Source organism: Oenanthe melanoleuca, chromosome 28 (genome assembly GCF_029582105.1).
Source record: "Oenanthe melanoleuca isolate GR-GAL-2019-014 chromosome 28, OMel1.0, whole genome shotgun sequence".
Taxonomy (NCBI): domain Eukaryota; kingdom Metazoa; phylum Chordata; class Aves; order Passeriformes; family Muscicapidae; genus Oenanthe; species Oenanthe melanoleuca.
This window is the reverse complement of record NC_079361.1, coordinates 4,555,954-4,571,609: the sequence shown is the minus strand read 5'-3', so window position 1 is coordinate 4,571,609 and position 15,656 is coordinate 4,555,954. Positions and strand designations below refer to the sequence as shown.

General features: G+C 63.7%; 3 protein-coding genes and 1 long non-coding RNA gene across 10 annotated transcripts in view; 3 read left to right on the top strand and 1 right to left on the bottom strand.

Annotated features, from left to right (window-relative positions):
* Positions 1-683: 683 nt before the first annotated feature.
* Positions 684-1,773, top strand: UBA52 (ubiquitin A-52 residue ribosomal protein fusion product 1). 4 transcript variants are annotated; one of them, XM_056512671.1, is made up of 5 exons: positions 684-768; positions 1,056-1,174; positions 1,253-1,339; positions 1,422-1,524; positions 1,634-1,773. In XM_056512671.1, exons 2-5 carry the CDS (start codon positions 1,072-1,074, stop codon positions 1,725-1,727), a joined length of 387 nt encoding a protein of 128 aa, XP_056368646.1. In that variant the 5' UTR covers positions 684-768; positions 1,056-1,071; the 3' UTR covers positions 1,728-1,773. The 4 variants fall into 4 exon arrangements, with proteins under 4 accessions (XP_056368646.1, XP_056368644.1, XP_056368645.1 ...); XM_056512669.1 differs by having other exon boundaries at positions 691-777; XM_056512670.1 differs by having other exon boundaries at positions 734-808.
* Positions 1,774-2,817: 1,044 nt separating this feature from the next.
* REX1BD (required for excision 1-B domain containing) lies at positions 2,818-5,276 on the top strand. The gene is made up of 5 exons (XM_056512935.1): positions 2,818-2,856; positions 3,525-3,607; positions 4,040-4,244; positions 4,320-4,408; positions 4,755-5,276. Exons 1-5 carry the CDS (start codon positions 2,854-2,856, stop codon positions 4,825-4,827), a joined length of 453 nt encoding a protein of 150 aa, XP_056368910.1. The 5' UTR covers positions 2,818-2,853; the 3' UTR covers positions 4,828-5,276.
* Positions 5,277-5,461: 185 nt separating this feature from the next.
* On the bottom strand, positions 5,462-13,751 carry CRLF1 (cytokine receptor like factor 1). Of its 4 annotated transcripts, none has more exons than XM_056512930.1 (8): positions 13,504-13,751; positions 9,098-9,376; positions 7,613-7,742; positions 7,150-7,319; positions 6,792-6,949; positions 6,542-6,710; positions 6,177-6,359; positions 5,462-6,090 (listed from the first exon to the last, which is right to left on the bottom strand). In XM_056512930.1, exons 1-8 carry the CDS (start codon positions 13,586-13,588, stop codon positions 5,729-5,731), a joined length of 1,536 nt encoding a protein of 511 aa, XP_056368905.1. In that variant the 5' UTR covers positions 13,589-13,751; the 3' UTR covers positions 5,462-5,728. The 4 variants fall into 4 exon arrangements, with proteins under 4 accessions (XP_056368905.1, XP_056368906.1, XP_056368907.1 ...); XM_056512932.1 differs by having other exon boundaries at positions 5,909-6,032; positions 6,181-6,359; positions 13,504-13,736; XM_056512933.1 differs by having other exon boundaries at positions 5,929-6,032; positions 13,504-13,738.
* LOC130264615 (uncharacterized) overlaps positions 7,542-15,656 on the top strand; it is a 105,235-nt gene continuing 97,120 nt past the window's right edge. The window contains exon 1 of the long non-coding RNA XR_008842495.1: positions 7,542-7,575. This is a non-coding gene — a long non-coding RNA (uncharacterized LOC130264615). The remainder of the gene's footprint in view (positions 7,576-15,656) is intronic.

Here is a 15,656-nt window from a genome sequence, read left to right as displayed (position 1 = left end):
TCAGCCCCTCACAAGGTGCTGCTGGTTGCTCCACAGGAACAGGAGCTGTCCAGATCTTTCTTTGCCACCAGCACTGTGGTGTGATGGAGGAACTGCTCGAGTTTGGGGTCCTGATGATCTGAGAGTAGAGGGCTGGAGGACTGGGTTTTGGGGCTGCTGCTGGAGCTGGAGCTGTGGAACCCATGGTGGGGCTGTGGGGTCAGTGTGGCACTCTGGGGGCAGTTGTGGGTCCAGTCGTGGCTGTGGGGTTGGTGTGGGGTCAGTCCGTGTGGCTGTGGGGTCGGTGTGGGGCCGGTCCCTGTGGCTGTGGGGTCAGTGTGGGGTCAGTCCCTGTGGCCGTGGGGTCGGTGTGGGTCCAGTCCTGGCGGTGGGGTCGGTGTGGGGCCGGTCCCTGTGGGCAGTGTCGGGTTTGGGGGGTCAGGGTTGGTCTGGGCCCAGCTCCGTGCAGATCCCCCCCGTGCCCTGTGCGCGGTGCCGGTGTCACCCCGGCTGTGGCGGGACTGTACCGGTGTCACCCCGGCAGTGACGGGGCGGTGCCGGTGTCACCCCGGCTGTGGCGGGACTGTACCGCTGTCACCCCGGCAGTGACGGAACGGTGCCGGTGTCACCCCGGTGTCCCCGCCGGAAGTGACGGGCTGTGGCGGGGCGGTACTGGTGTTCTCCGCCGGAAGTGACGAAATGTCGCAAGGCGGTGGCCATGTCCCCGGCGGGAAGTGACGCGGCCACGCTTCCGGCCCCGCCTCCCTTTTCCTCAGCAGCGAGGCCGCGGTGCGCGCGGTGCGGGACCGGAGCGGGCCCGGGGCGCGGGGTGCGGGCCCTGGATCCCGGGAGGGGCCGGTGGATCCCGGGATGGGGAGCGGGATGCGGGAGGGAGGCTTGGGACCCGAGGAGGGGGGGGGTGGATCCCTGGATCCCCGGGGACGGGACTGGATCCCGCGGGAGGGCCCGAACCCCGGGGTGGGGCTGGATCCCGGGAGGGATGCTCGGTAACGGGGCTTTGAGAGCGTTTGCGGGGTCGGGGCCGGCCCGGGGTGACGCGGCCGCCGCTCCCGCAGGTGAGAAAGTGCCAAGATGCAGATCTTCGTGAAAACCCTGACGGGCAAAACCATCACCCTCGAGGTGGAGCCCAACGACACCATCGAGAACGTGAAAGCCAAGATCCAGGACAAGGAAGGTAGCGGCGGGGCCGGGAGCAGCGGGGCGGCCCCGCGGGGGTCCCCGGTGTCCCCAGCACGGTGATTCTGTCCCGCAGGGATCCCCCCCGACCAGCAGCGCCTGATCTTCGCGGGGAAGCAGCTGGAGGATGGCCGCACCCTCGCTGACTACAACATCCAGAAAGGTGCTCCCCGCACCACGGGGGGGTTTTTAGGGGGTGTTTTTGGGGTGCTCCTTGCAGATGTGACACCGATCTCTCCTTGCAGAGTCCACTCTGCACTTAGTGCTGCGCCTGCGAGGGGGAATCATCGAACCCTCCCTGCGCCAGCTGGCCCAGAAATACAACTGCGACAAGATGATCTGCCGCAAGTACGTCCCCGTGTCCCCTCCCCGTGCCCCTCCCCGTGTCCCCTCCCCTTCCTGCGGCCCCCCAGCCCCTCCCCAGGCACTCGAGGCTCTGCTGACCTGTCCCCCCCAGGTGCTACGCCCGCCTGCACCCCCGCGCCGTCAACTGCCGCAAGAAGAAGTGCGGCCACACCAACAACCTGCGCCCCAAGAAGAAGGTCAAGTAGAGCCTCCAGCCCTGCCTGCACTGGCCAATAAAGTGTTGCAACGCTCGGACTTGTTTTATGGTGGTTTTTTTTTTACCCGAATTGGTGTGGTGTTTAATAAATGGAGGCTGTGCTGGAGCAGCGTAGGAGGGTGGGGGGAAACAGGCGTGGTGGTGCTGGTGAGTGCCTGCAGCAGTGTGTGCATGGACTGGGCCAGCACTGGGACCGGGCCAGGGACTGGGGCAGCACTGGGACAACACAAAAACCTCCTGTTCATGCACTGGGATCCCCCCAGTCACGGGGGGTGACGTCACCAGGACCCCCTGTTCATGCACTGGGATCCCCCCAGTCACGGGGGGTGACGTCACCAGGACCCCCTGTTCATGCACTGGGACCCCCAGTCACGGGGGGTGACGTCACCAGGACCCCCTGTTCATGCACTGGGACCCCCCCCAGTCACGGGGGGTGACTGTCACCAGGACCCCTACACGCCCCTGCTCATGCACTGGGAGCTCTGGTCGCTACTGCGGGGTCTGGATGGACACCAGGACCCCCCTGACCACGTGCACACAACACAAACAGGCACTGGGAGCCCCCTGGCCACTCCTGCACTGGGACCCCCAGTCACAGAGGGGGACTGTCACCAGGACCCCCTGTTCGTGCACTGGGACCCCCCCCAGTCACGGGGGGTGACGTCACCAGGACCCCCTGCTCATGCACTGGGAGCTCTGGTCGCTACTGCAGGGTCTGGATGGACACCAGGACCCCCTACCCACCCCCTGGGACCCCTGGCCATGTGCACACAACACAAACAGGCACCGGGAGCCCCCTGGCCACACCTGCATGGGACAGACTCAGTCCTGGGGTCTCCCTGCTGTGCTGTAATGCACCGGGAGCCCCCGGCCGCGTGTCCAGGGACCGGCACCGGGACCCCCTATATAGACCCGGAGACCCCACTGCATCCCCCTACCCATCCACCGGGACCCGCGGCCGTGCGCTCACAGCACAGGCGGCTGCACGGACCCGGGACAGGAGAACGGGGACGGGGACCGGGGGTGGCGGCGCTGCCCGTCGGTGCCTGCAGGTGGCGGCGGCACCGCGCTCCGCCCCGCGGGCCCGGGCCTGCGCCGTGCGGCCGGGCCGGGCCATGGTGAGCGGCACCGGCAGCGGGACGGGAACGGGAGCGGGAACGGGAGCGGCCCCCGGGGGACGGGAGGGGCGCCCCGGGACCGAGCGGGTCCGTGCGCGCGTGTGACGGGGCGGTCCCGGGACCGGGATGGGGCTCCCGGTGCCCGTCTGTGCTGTGTACCGGGGGGATACCGGTGCCGGTCCGTGGACACGTGCTGGGGGGGCTCCCGGTGCGTTTGTAGCGGGGTGGGGACATCCCGGGTCAGTGCACACACGGACGGGGGTCCCGGTGCCCGTCTGGGCTGTGTGAGCGTGGCCGGGGGTCCCGGTGCGGGTCCGGGCATACGCGGAGAGGGGTCCCGGTGCCCATCGGTATCGCGGGCACGTGTCCGGGGGGTCCCGGTGTCTCTCCGGTTCGCGCACGGGTGGCCTGGGGGCGCGGTGGGTGGGCAGGGGGATGTGAGGGGTCCCGGTGCCCGTCTGGGCTGTGTGCACAAGGCCGGCGGGTCCCGGTACCGGTACCGGGCTCAGCCCAAACACCGCGGCCCGAATCCACCTGGGACCCCCAGAACCGGTGATGGACGAGGGCGCATTGCCCCAACACTGGGATGATCCCCCTGGGCGGTACCGGCTGTGCCCGGAGCCCGTTACCGGGTCACCGGTGCCACCGCGTCCCCTTCTGTCCCGCAGACGGGCGAGGCCGTGCGGGAGCTGCTGCAGCGGCTGCGGGAGCTGCAGAGCGAGCGGGTCGAGACGTACCGGCTCTTCGAGGAGTGAGTACCGGCACCGGCACCGGCACCGGGGCGGGCGGGGGCACGCGGGGCACGGCACCCCCAGCGGGGAACCGGATCCCCCATCCCGATTATTTTGCATCCTGTTGGGACGGGGCCACGGGGGTGGCTGATGAGCTCCAGCTGGCAGCGGGACTCCGCGCTGGACACCTGAATCCTATTTTAGCATCCAGCAGATGATGGGCTTGCTGGGATGCAGGGTTGAGAGTGTAAAGTATGAAAAAACCCAAACCACCAACTTTTCCCCCAAAAAAAGCAGTTTGCAACTGGGTCCTGTGTGAGGCTGCCTGGTCCTGCTGCCAAACCCAGGCAGGAACAGGCAGGAAAACCCTCCACAAGGCAAAGGGGGCTCAGCTCCGGGATGGGCACCCCAGGTGTGGTGACAGTGGCTTCTCCCCCCTCACCTGTCCGCAGGGGCCACCGGGCGTACCTGAGCAGCGCCCCCCACTATGACTTCCCTCGGTACCGGCAGCTGGTGCACGAGGTCACCGTGGCCTTCAGCGGCATCTCCCGGGAGGTGCTGCACATCGCCGGCCGCCTGCGGGGCGAGCTCGGCCGCCCCGAGCTGGCCCAGCACCTGGCCCGGCTCCAGGAGCGCGAGCAGGAGAAGCTGCAGCTGGTGGGTGCTGGGGTGAAGGTGGGGGGTCCCTGGGGCTGGTTTGGGGGGTCACAGCTCCTGTGGTGTCCCCTGCAGACAGCGCAGCTGCAGCTGGCCCGGCAGCAGGCACAGGACCAGCCCGAGGTGGACGCCCATCAGCAGGAGGTGCAGGAGCTCAAGCACAAGTAGGTGGTGGCCTCGCTGTTGTCCCCCCTCATTTTGGGAAGGAAGACCCCCACTGCCATCCCTGTTTTGGGAAGGCACCCCCTCCCCAGCCCGCGGAATCCTGGAATTGGAAGGGACTCACACGGATCATGGAGCCCGGGCCAGGAGCCCCTTCCCCGTGTTTCCCCGCCCTCCCCCCGGCCCAGGGGGGCCCAGATGGTGCCTTCGGGGTCTGGCGGCGCTGCGTGGCCGCGTCCCCTCGGCCTCCCCGGGCTGAGTGTTTCATAAACAGCGCGGGGAAGGCGAGGCGGCCCACATAATACGCTCCATATGGGCTTTATTTATAGTTTCCATCCGCTCTCGTAGGCTAATTAAAACCATTGAGGCAATCAGCGAAATTCTCCAGGACCTTAAGTACGATTCGGAAGAAGTTGAGTGATGGGTGTCCCCGTGGGAACGGCTGGAGGGGCCGGGCTGGTGGAACGGGGCCCCCCGCTCATCCCCCACCCGCTCCCCGTGCACCTTGGCAAGGTGGGCATTGTGCTCTGGGCTCCTTTTCTGGAGCACAGGATGGAAGGGGTGGGAAAGCCCCCTCGGGGACCAGTGGGGTCCCCCTGAATCCTGAGTGTCCCTCAGCAGAGGGGTCTGGCGTGGGGCTGGTTCCCCTCCCTGGATGTGCCGGGGCTGTGCCAAAGGCAAACCACACCCTGCTGTGCCAAGGGGCTGCCATCGAGGTGGGCACTGTCCCTGCTGCCAACCAGAGTGCCATGGCAGCAGTCCCCCCAAAACCACATCTTGGAGACCAGTTGTGCCCCCAGCCCCACTGCAGCTCCGGTGCTCCACAAGCGCTTTTTCTATGGTCACCCCAAATAAACCTGTCCCTGCAGAGCTGGCCTGACTGGTGTGATCTCAAGGGTTCGTGTGGCCCCCGCTGCCCCAGTGCCACCCCCTCCACCTTGGCTGGGTCCCCTGGGAGCCCCGGGATGGGGTGACAGGGGCCACGGGCCCCATTTGGCTGCCCGCTGCATCCCCGTCCCCGCGCAGCACTGCCGCTCCGCTGACGCAGACCCCGGTGGGGTTTCAGAGGTTTATTGGCATTAAGCTTAAATCTGTTCCTAATTGACTGAAATGGAACCAAAATAAGGCTGGTTTGAATCAAAACCGGAGCAGGCACTGGGCAAACCCCAGCAGCCTCCAATCAGCCCGCGTGGCTCCCCGGGGACGGTCCCCCCCTCCGCGCACTCGCACGTGGGACCCCGGCGAGAAAACGGCCAAAATCGCTTCCCGGGGGGGAACTGCGGCGAGGGTGGGGGTCACCCGGGAAGCCCCCGCCGCCCCTTTCATCCCAGAGGCTGCTCCGGCTGGCGGAGCAGAGCCCCCGTGCCCCCCCCGGCCGGGCAGGGATGGGGGGTCCCCTCGCTGCTCTGTCCCACAGAGCCCCCGGGGCTGGGCCAGCCCGGCCCCCCAAGCTCAGCCCACCCCATCCCCCAGGGCTGCGGGGCCGCGCTGCGCCCCGGCCGCCTCCCAACGCCCCCGCGGCGGGGCCGGGGCGGGCGCGGGCGGTCCCGGGTGGGCGCCGGGCGCCCCGTCCCATCCTGCCGGCGCTCGGTCCCCCGCGGGCTACAACTTATCGCCGGGAAGAACCTGCGGAGAGGAGCAGAGCCCCGCGTCGCCCCGGGGTCGGCGTCACCCCCCAGCATCCCTGGGGTGGGGGGTCACCCCGCGTCCCCCCCCCCCCCCTCCCCGTCCCCACCCAGCCGGGGAGAAGAAGTGCGAAAGGCTCCTTACCTACCTGGTTGCGTGTTTTGTGCGATTTCTGCAGCCACACGCGCCACTGGTCGTAGAGTTTGATGCCGAGGTTGGAGCAGCCGTAGGCGTGTTTCTTCACCCACCCGAAAAACTGCTTCAGCTCCCGCCGCAGCGTCGTGTTCTGCTCCCCGCCTTTGGGGTCGCAGCCCCCCGCCACTCGCTCTGCGGGGACAAAGGGCTCAATGTCACACGGGGGGGGACTCACCTCAACCCCCCCATCCCCGCCGTGAGGAGCACGAGCGGGTTTTGGCTCCCAGCTGGGAAAGCCGAGCTCGCAATTGGCTCCTTTGCCAGAAATCCGGGTGCCGGGCACGGAGCGGGGAAGGGGCACCGGCGGCACTCACCGCTGCGCGGGGTGGAGGCGGCCGTGGGGTTGCTCCAGTCGCTCCAGATCCCGGCTTTTTTGGAGCCGTAGATGCTGAAGGGATTACAGCGCACCTGGACGAAGTAAACGGTGCCGGGGCGCAGGCCGGCCAGGCGACACGAGGTCTGGTTGCCCACATCATCCACCACCTGCGGAGGGAGGAGATGGCACAAGCAGGTGGTGGCCTCGCTGTTGTTCCCCCTCATTTTGGGAGCACCTCGGCCACCCACCTTCCACTCGGTGCTGTCCTCTACCCGGTATTGGATCTGGTACTTGGCTTGGAAGAGGAAATCCTTGAGGGCCGGCGGCGAGCTCCAGCGCACGCTCAGCTGGTCCTCCAGGTCGCCCACCCTGCTGACGTGCACGTCCGACGGCGGGTCCGTGGTGACTGCGGGGACAGCGCGGGCAGCGCCGCGGGGCCGCGAGGGTTAAGGAGCCGCGGATGTATAAGCGACTCGGAGCAAACAGCCTAATTCGATTAGGAGCAATTCTGCTCACATATCGCCCATTTCCTGCTGCCCCCGCCCCAGCCCGAAGCGGCCCCTCCCCGCCAGGTCACGGTGACACCGCGGCCGTGCCGTGCCTCACCCACGTCCAGGATGTCCAGCATGACCACGTCGGACACGGCCACCCCCAGGCGGTTGGACGCCTCCACCCAGATCTCGTAGGGCGTGAACAGAGCCAGGTCCTTGGGGATGTGGCACGAGTAGGTTCCAGCCGTGTGGTATTCCTGGCAGGTGTTGTCCTGGCCGTACCACCTGCGGGCAGGTGATGGGTGAGGCACCAGCACCGCTCCTCCACCCCCGGGATGCTCCCGTGGGTTGTTTTTTGGCTGTTCCAGAACTGGGGGACCGGCCCCGTGGTTCACCCAACTCAACCGGGCCCACAGCAGCTTCTCCTCACCCTCCCCAGCTCCATGAGGAAACTCATCACAGCAGCACCACCCCCTAGCAGGAGTCAGCCAGGAGGCATCGGGCTGCCCGTTCCCTGTTTCCCATTAAATCCCAGTCCCAGGTTTTTAACAGTAACGGGGATGAAGGCGAGCACCCACCTGCGCTTGTACTTGAGGGTGTAGTTGGTGTGCAGGAAGGTCTCTCCTTCTGTCCCCGGCGCCCACTTGCAGGTCAGGTCCTTCATGTTTTTGGACCAGCAAGTGATGTTGACTGGTTTTTCTGGGGGTACTGGGAGAGACAAAAACCAAAAAACAAGAGGTTCCTGAGCTGTTTTTTTCCAGCCACGGAGAGACAAACCCCAAATCCAAGCTGCGTTCCCAGCTGAGCCTCTGTATTCCCAGGAATGCGTAGCGACCCAAAAAACAACCCCAAGCTGCATTCCCCGTTCTGATTCTGTATTCCTGGGATGTAGCATCGTCCTTAAAATAGCCCGAGATAAAATCTTACGATTATTGGTTCGGACAAGCGCGTTTTAACCGAGGCTTTGCCGAAACGGCGCCTCAGCAGCGCGTGGGTTGTGGCTCCACCAGAGCAGCTCCCGGCACGTTTTGGTGAGAACCAGGGCTCTGATCCCTCCATGGGGATCCCCGGTTCTCTCCCATGGGGGAGGCGCATCCCAGTGCTGGCCAGACCGCGGTACAGAGGGGCTGGACCCTGGCACCGGCTGGACCCTGGTACAGAGAGGCCAAATCTTGGCACAGAGAAGCTGGACCCTGGCACAGAGCAGCTGAACCCCAGCACCAGCTGGACTCTGGCACAGAGCAGCTGGACCTTGGCACAGAATGGTCAGACCTCAGCATGGACTGAGCAGACCCCAGCACAGAGCAGCTGGACCCCAGCACAGAGTGACCAGATCCCAGCACAGAGTGACCAGATCCCAGCACAGAGTGACCAAACCCCACCATGGAGTGACCAAATCCTGGTACAGAGCAGCCAGACTCCGGTACAGTGACCAAACCCCAGCACAGAGTGACCAGACCCCACCATGGAGTGACAGACCCCATTATAGAGTGACTAGATCCCAGTACAGAGTGACCAGACTCCAGTACAGTGACCAGATCCCATTACAGAATGACCAGACCCCATTACAAACTGACCAGACCCTGGTACAGTGACCAGATCCCATTACAAAGTGACCAGACCCCAGCACAGGGTGACCAAACCCAAGCAGAGAGTGACCAAACCGTGGTATAGAATGACCAGACCCCAGCACGGAGTGACCAAACCCCAGTAGAGGGTGACCAAACCCCATCATGGAGTGACCAGACCCCAATAGAGAGTGACCAGACCCCAATAGAGAGTGACCAAACCCCAGCAGAGAGTGACCAAACCCTGGTACAGAATGACCAGACCCCAGCACGGAGTGACCAAACCCCAATAGAGAGTGACCAAACCCCAGCAGAGAGTGACCAGACCCCAACACAGAGTGACCAGACTCTGTAATGTGTTACAGAGTGACCAAACCCCGGCACAGAGTGACCAGACCCCAACACAGAGTGACCAGACTCTGTAATGTGTTACAGAGTGACCAAACCCCGGCACAGAGTGACCAGACCCCGGCACGAACGGCAGCACCCACGTACATCCAACGTAAAGGCAGGAGCCGGCCAAGATGCCACCGTCTCTGCTGTGACACACCAGGTTGTCCCCCGACTGCTGCCTGGAGCCGTTGAGGCGAGCGAGGGCCACGCTGAGCGTGGAGGGCCCCAGGGCGGAGTAGGAGGCGGCCGGGAGGCGCCGCCCGTTCAGCGTCCAGTACAGGTCCTCGGCTTTCAGCGGAAAGTCCGGGCTGACCGTGCACGTGGCGACCAGCGAGGAGCCGATCAGCAGGGTGGGGTCTTGGGGGGAAATCACGGCGGGGTCTGCAGCCGGAGAGACAGAGAGCGGGGGAAAAAATCAATTATGTACAGCTTGGAGCTGTTTAAATATGTCTCGTATCTATTTAAATAGATTTTATGTCTGTTTTACGTTGATTTAAACGCCTCTAAGTCTCTTCTGTATTCATTTAAGCACGTTTTATATCTATTTAAATGCATTGTTTTGCTATTTTACATCGATTTAAATCATCACGTCTATATCAATTTAAATCATCATATATGTTTTATATTAATCTAAATGCATTGTTTAGCTATTTTACATGGATTTCAATCATCACAAGCCTATACTGATTTAAATCACACATCTATTTTATATAGATTTAAATCATCACATATCTATTTTACATCAATTTAAACACATTGGTTTCTATTTTACATCAATTTAAACACACTGGTTTCTATTTTACATTGGTTTAAATGCGTTTCATATCTATTCTTTACTTCTACACATTTTATACCTAAAGACACTTTATATCTTTTGTATCTATTTAAGTGGCTTTATATCTATTCTATATCTCAATACACACCTATTTTTATCTATTTAAATACACTCTATGCCTACTTTTGTATCTACATACATTTTCCATCCAAACACTTTCAATATCTCTTTTTATATCTACACCTATTTTAGAACTTTAAAATCACTTTTAATATCCGCTTTTTATCTTTTTTTTTTTTTTTTTTTTTTTTCCCCAGGGCTAGGGCGGGGCTGGGTCGCGGCTTCGGAAGTTTTTCCGCCACAAAAAAGAAAAATTCGAGGGGATTTCCCCTCCTCCCTCCTTTTCCAAGGTCCGGCATTTCCCTGTGGATCCTCTCCGCCAGGGGAAATTCCCAGCCCGGTTTATCCCGGGACCCCTCGGCCCCGCTCCGGGGTGTTCCGTGTCCGTCAAGCCCTTATCGGCTCCATCCGCACGCGCCGGGCTAATATCCCAAATTACCTCCCGGAAAGTGCCGCGACCTCCCCGCCCCTCCGACCTCCCGGCCCCGATCGGCTTTCAGCGCCCGCCCGGCATTCCCAAAATCCCCGTCACGCCGCAGAAATCCTAATTAGGGGTCCCCGCTGCCCGCCCTCCGCAATTAGAGCTCCGAAATCCTCGCTACGCCGGGGAGATTTAATTAGGAATTGCCGCCGTGTTTGGGGGATGATGGTGAGGGGGGGGAAAGATGATCCAGCGGGGAAAAGCAGCTCGGGGTACCCCAAATTTCCGTGGGTTGGTGTCGGACACCCAAAGCACCCTGAGCATCCGTGGGTTGGCACCAGGTGCCCCCGGCGTACCCATGGGGTGGTACCAGGTACCCCAAAAATCCACGGGACGGTGCTGAGCACCCCGCGACACCCCGAACATCCACGGATGGCGATGGATCCATCCCAACCCCCCCAAAAAAAACCCTTCCCAAGGCCAGCCAGGCCTCTGGAAACCTCATCCCCCCTCTCTGCCAACGAGCCCAGCCCGCTCCGACCCCGCCACGAGCCGAGCCCGGAGCTGCAGCGCTGCGAGCCGATAACGGAGCCAGCGCAGCGAGCCCTGATTCTCCTCAATCTTAATCTAAACAGCCCCAGAAACTCACACGAGCGCCGTAAAACAGACACGTTTCCCATCCTCCGAGCAGGACCCTCTGGAGGGGCCAATTTTCTCTCTCTCTGTATTTTTTTTTCCCCTGGATTTTGGTTTTTTTTTCCCCTCCTCCAAGCCGGACTCTCTAGAGGGGCCAATTATATACGTATATATATTATACATTTTTTTTTCCCCCTGGAATTATTTCCCCCCCTCAGCGCGGCCGCAGCTCCGAACATGTGTTTTAAAAGGGAAAAGTGTGAAGTTTTCCGAACGGAGAGGAAAGGGCCGGAGAGACGCAGGCAGGCTGTGGAATGTGCAAGTTGCAACGAAAATACCTGCTCGGGGGTTTTATGGCTTCTCTATTGCAAAAAAAAAAAAAAAAAAATGCTGATCAGGTGCTAAGTAATGCTATAAAGTAAAACCACATTTCCAAGGTGTCGGGAACGTTTATGCTTTTCTTCCGAAGGGCCGGATTTCATTTTAGTTTTATATCGGAGTTTTAAGGGGTTGGGAAAGAAAAGGGGGGGAAAAAAAAGCTCCGATAAGTGTCAGAGATCACACAGTTAAAAAAGATTTATTGAGCTGTGCAGGGGGTTAAAGGAAAATAGAAATAATTGCCCTGAAGAACAAAAGGGAATTTGGGAAGCTCTGAATTCCACAGGAAAAATAAAATTAAATATATGTGTGTAGTTAGAGCTCTTCTAAAACTCGAGCAGCGAGGTTTGCGGGCAGACACGGTACCCAAAAAACGCTTTATCCCTCTTTTCTACTCTGCTCTCCAGTCTTTTTTTCCCCTTTCTCATCCCCGACTGGCATTTCTCGTGCCCATCCCTGGGCTCGAGGAGGGATTTATAAAAAGCCCAGGCATTCCAGCGCGGCCGAGCTGCACCGAGGGGAAACTTTCGCTCTCTAAAAGGAGATTTGGCTTCGCCTTCGCCAGCGCCGCACGTCGAGGGGCCGCGGGGCCAGCGCTGCCCCGGACCCCCGTGGGGAGGGGGGAAATGGGGGTTCGGGGGGAGACCCGGCTGATGGGGAGGAGAAAAGTTGGGGATCAGCCCCACCAAGGGTCCGGCTGTGGCCTCGCGCTGTTCCCAGCGGGATCAACCCCTCCGGGCACTGGGTGGGCACCGGGGTGGGCACCGAGAGCCCCCGGGACTGGCCGGGGATTTTTGGGGAGTTCCTTCTCCCCACGCTATTCCTCCAGCAGTTCCCGCCCCAATTAACGCCCTGAGGATTCCCCGTTCGGGACGGGTTTGGGTCGGGGGTCGGCGGGAGGGGTCGCGGGAGGTGCCGGGCGAGCGGTGCCGTTTCTGGCGGGTCCCGTTGGCGCGTCGGAGCGGAGAACATCCCTGGCCTCGAGAAATTCCCATCATAGGGAGGAAGCCAAACTTCCTGCTGCGGGGAGCGCGATCTCACCCTCCCCTGGCAGGGGGGGCAGCGGGGCGGCGGCCGGGACGGGGGGTCCGTCGGGTTTAGGGCTCTGTGGGGAAGGGGGGACCCCTTGGACCCCCCATGGCCGGGGGGACCCCGCTCCGCAGCTCAGCCCACAGGTGGCACCTCCCGGACCTGCCACCGCCGGGTGGGGCCCCCGAATTGGGCATCACTGCGGGACCCCCCACGGGGATTTTTTTTAATTTGGGGGGTGGTCTTTGTTCTCCATAGGGCAGGGAGGGAGATCCCTATTGTTCTGGGTGGGAAAAGGGGATTCATTGTTCTCTGGGATGGGGGGGCGGCTCTCGGGGGGAAGGGGGGACCCCGTTGTTCTCGGCAGGGGGAGGGGGGGGTCTCAGAGGCTTCGGGGGGGGCAGAGGGGGGCGATGGCTCCAGGGGGTGCGAGGGGGTCGCGTGGGGAAGGGGTTGGCTATTGTTCTCCGGGCGGAGGCCGGGGGTTTCCATTGTCCTGGGTGGGGAATGGAGCCGCATTGTTCCGCGGGAGGGGGGGCTGGACGGCGGGGAGGGGGGACAAGGGGCGACCGGCCCTTCTCGGGGTCCCCCTTCTCCGTGGGGAGAGGGAGCACTCGCTGCTCCGGGGGAGGGGGATTCTCCTCGCTGCTCTCGGGGATGGGGGGCAGCACAAAAAACGTTCCTCTATTGTTCTCTGCGGGGAAGGGGCGGGAGGGGGGTCCCGGCTGGGCTGTCGGGACGGGGATGCGGGGTCCCGGCTGCCTCTCGGGAGGCGGTGGGGGGGTCCCAGCTGCCCTCCGAGGGGGGGTTCCCCTTCCCCTCTGCACAAGCGAAGCGCAGCCCCGAGGTGCGCCCGGCGGTGCCCCCGCCGCGCCCGGGACCGCTCCGCATCCCGGGGCCGGGGGGGGACGAGACACACGGAGAGGAACCGGACAGCCCCGGGGGGCTCCGCATCCCGGCACCCGTGCGGGGGTGGGGGGACGGGACACGCGGGAAGGAGCGGGGGAGCCCCGGGGGGCTCCTCGTGCTGGCACCGGAGCCGCACCGGAGAGCCCCGGGGGGTTCCCGCAGCGCCCGCGTGGCCCCGACGGGACCCCCGCCCGCCCCTCGCCCACCTTGCGGGAGCCGCCCGGTGCTGCCGGTACTCACAGGAGAGCGGATCGGCGCGGGGCAGGCGCGGGCACAGCAGCAGCAGCAGCAGCGGCAGCAGCGGCAGCAGCGGCGGCGGCGGCATGGCCTCCTCCGGTGCCCGTCGGTGCCCGGGGCGGCGGAGCGCACCGGCACGTCCGGGGAAGTCCCGAGCAAGTCTGAGCAACCCCCGGTTACCAAAGCCCCAACTGCCGCCCTGGCCCCGCCCCGGGACCGCCCCCGGGGGGGCAGAAAGCCACCGGCCCCGCCATCCCCCCCCCCTCGCCGTCCCGCTCCGGTACCGACCCCGGGACAGAGCCCGGCACCGGCTCCGGGACCGGCCCCCGCCCGGTGCCCGCTGCCGCCGCGGGATGCTGGACCCCCCCCAGCCCTCCCCGGGGCCGGTGTCCCGCTCCCCCCGACCCCCCCGGTAGGTGAGTAAGAGCCGCCCCGGGGCCGCCGGCCCACGGCTGAGTCACTCGCGGACCCTCCCGCGCCCCCGGGGCCGCTCTCGCCGCTGAACGGGCCCCCCCCGCCGCCGCTTCCCCACGCTCCAAGCGCCTTTAAGATCCAAACCCTTGTTATTACTTATTTTTGGGTTGAAAACAGGAATATCATCCCATAAATCCCGATGTATTCTATCGAAACCATCACTTCTGGGCTTTCCTCCTCGAAACCCCAAAGAAGTGGAAAAAACACCCCAAAGAAATGGAAAAACCACCCTAAGTGACTCCAACTCCCCCAAGACTGGGGCGGCGTTTGTCCCCAGGGGTGATGGCACGTCCGGTTGTGCCACCAGCATCGGGACAAAGCCACCCACTTGGGCATCCCCCAGTGCCCCCCCGTGCCCCCGCCCGCGGTCTCGGTGGCACCGAGAGCTTTGCAGACCCCCAGACGGGTCACAGAACCCCGGGACAGCAGGTCCTGGTGGCGGCAAGGCCACTGTCCCCACGTGTGGCGTGTCCCCGGCTGTGAGGAGAAGGGACAGCGTTCCCTGCCGGGAGCGGAGCGCGGAGGGTGGCAGGGGACACCGGGGTGCCCCGTGGACTCGGGGTGGGGTGACCCTGCGTGAGGCTCCGAGGTGTTGGGCACCAGCAGGGATCGCAGCGATTAGAAAACACAATAAAAAAAAAAAACAAAAAAAACGAGAGGGGGAGGGAGCCCAAACAATGCCTTTTCCCATCGTCCTGTTTTTTGGAAGCTTCTGAACTGTTTTTGTTGAAATTTCCCAAAAATGTCAGGCTCCGGGAGCCACCCAGCCTGAGAAACTTCAGCCCCAGCGGCCGCAGTCTGGCCGAGTGAATCACGGCTGCCCCGGGGGCCGGCGGCCGCCCGCGGTCCCGACCCACCGCCCGCGTCCCCCCGGAGCCGCCGGGGACCGCAGCCAGCGCTGGGTGCCGGGGAAAAGGAGAAATTCCCCCTCTGGAGCCCGAGCCGGGAGCAGCGGCCACCCCGGCTGCCCACCTGCACTGCCCAGACCCTTCCCCATCTGTTTTCTCCATCCCTGGCCAGGCTCCTCCGCTTGCACCCGGAATTTGAGGGATTTAGCGGAGCCGGGATGCCGGGGACGGGGTGACCCCCACGCTGCTGGCACAGGGGACACGGGTGGCTCTGGCAGCGACATCATCAGAAGGTGGCTTGAGGCTGGGCTTGGGGTGCAGGGGGAGGATGGGGGGACAGTGGAGATGGGAGGGGAGCGTCGGTCCCCTCTGGTGTCACCCGGGGTGTCACCGCCGCTGGCACAGGGACATTTCACCCCCCAGCGCACGGCAGCACCTGTGGGATGGGGACAGGGTGAGGTGACACAGCGGTCCCCGAGCCCGGGCAGTGCCCGGGTGGCGTCAGGAGCGGCCCGGGAGCAGCCGGAGGTGACCGAGCCGCTCTCCCGCGCTCTGAGTCAGCGGCGGCCGCTCAGCGGCAGCTGTGGTCAGCGCTGCCCTTTGACAGTGACCTTTAAAGCTGCTCCCTCCGGCCCACGAGCCGCGCTCGCAGGCACCGGCCGGAGGCAGCGTCCAGCCCGGACCGCCCCTCTGACCCCCGGGCCGGGCTCTCGGCGTCAGCGCGGGGATCCCCCGAGGCCGGCGCGGTCCCGCTCCCCCCCGGCGTGGCTCGGTTCCCAGGGCCTCTCTGCCCCGCTGCGGTGCAGGGTCTGGCCGTGGGGCCCAGATCTCTGC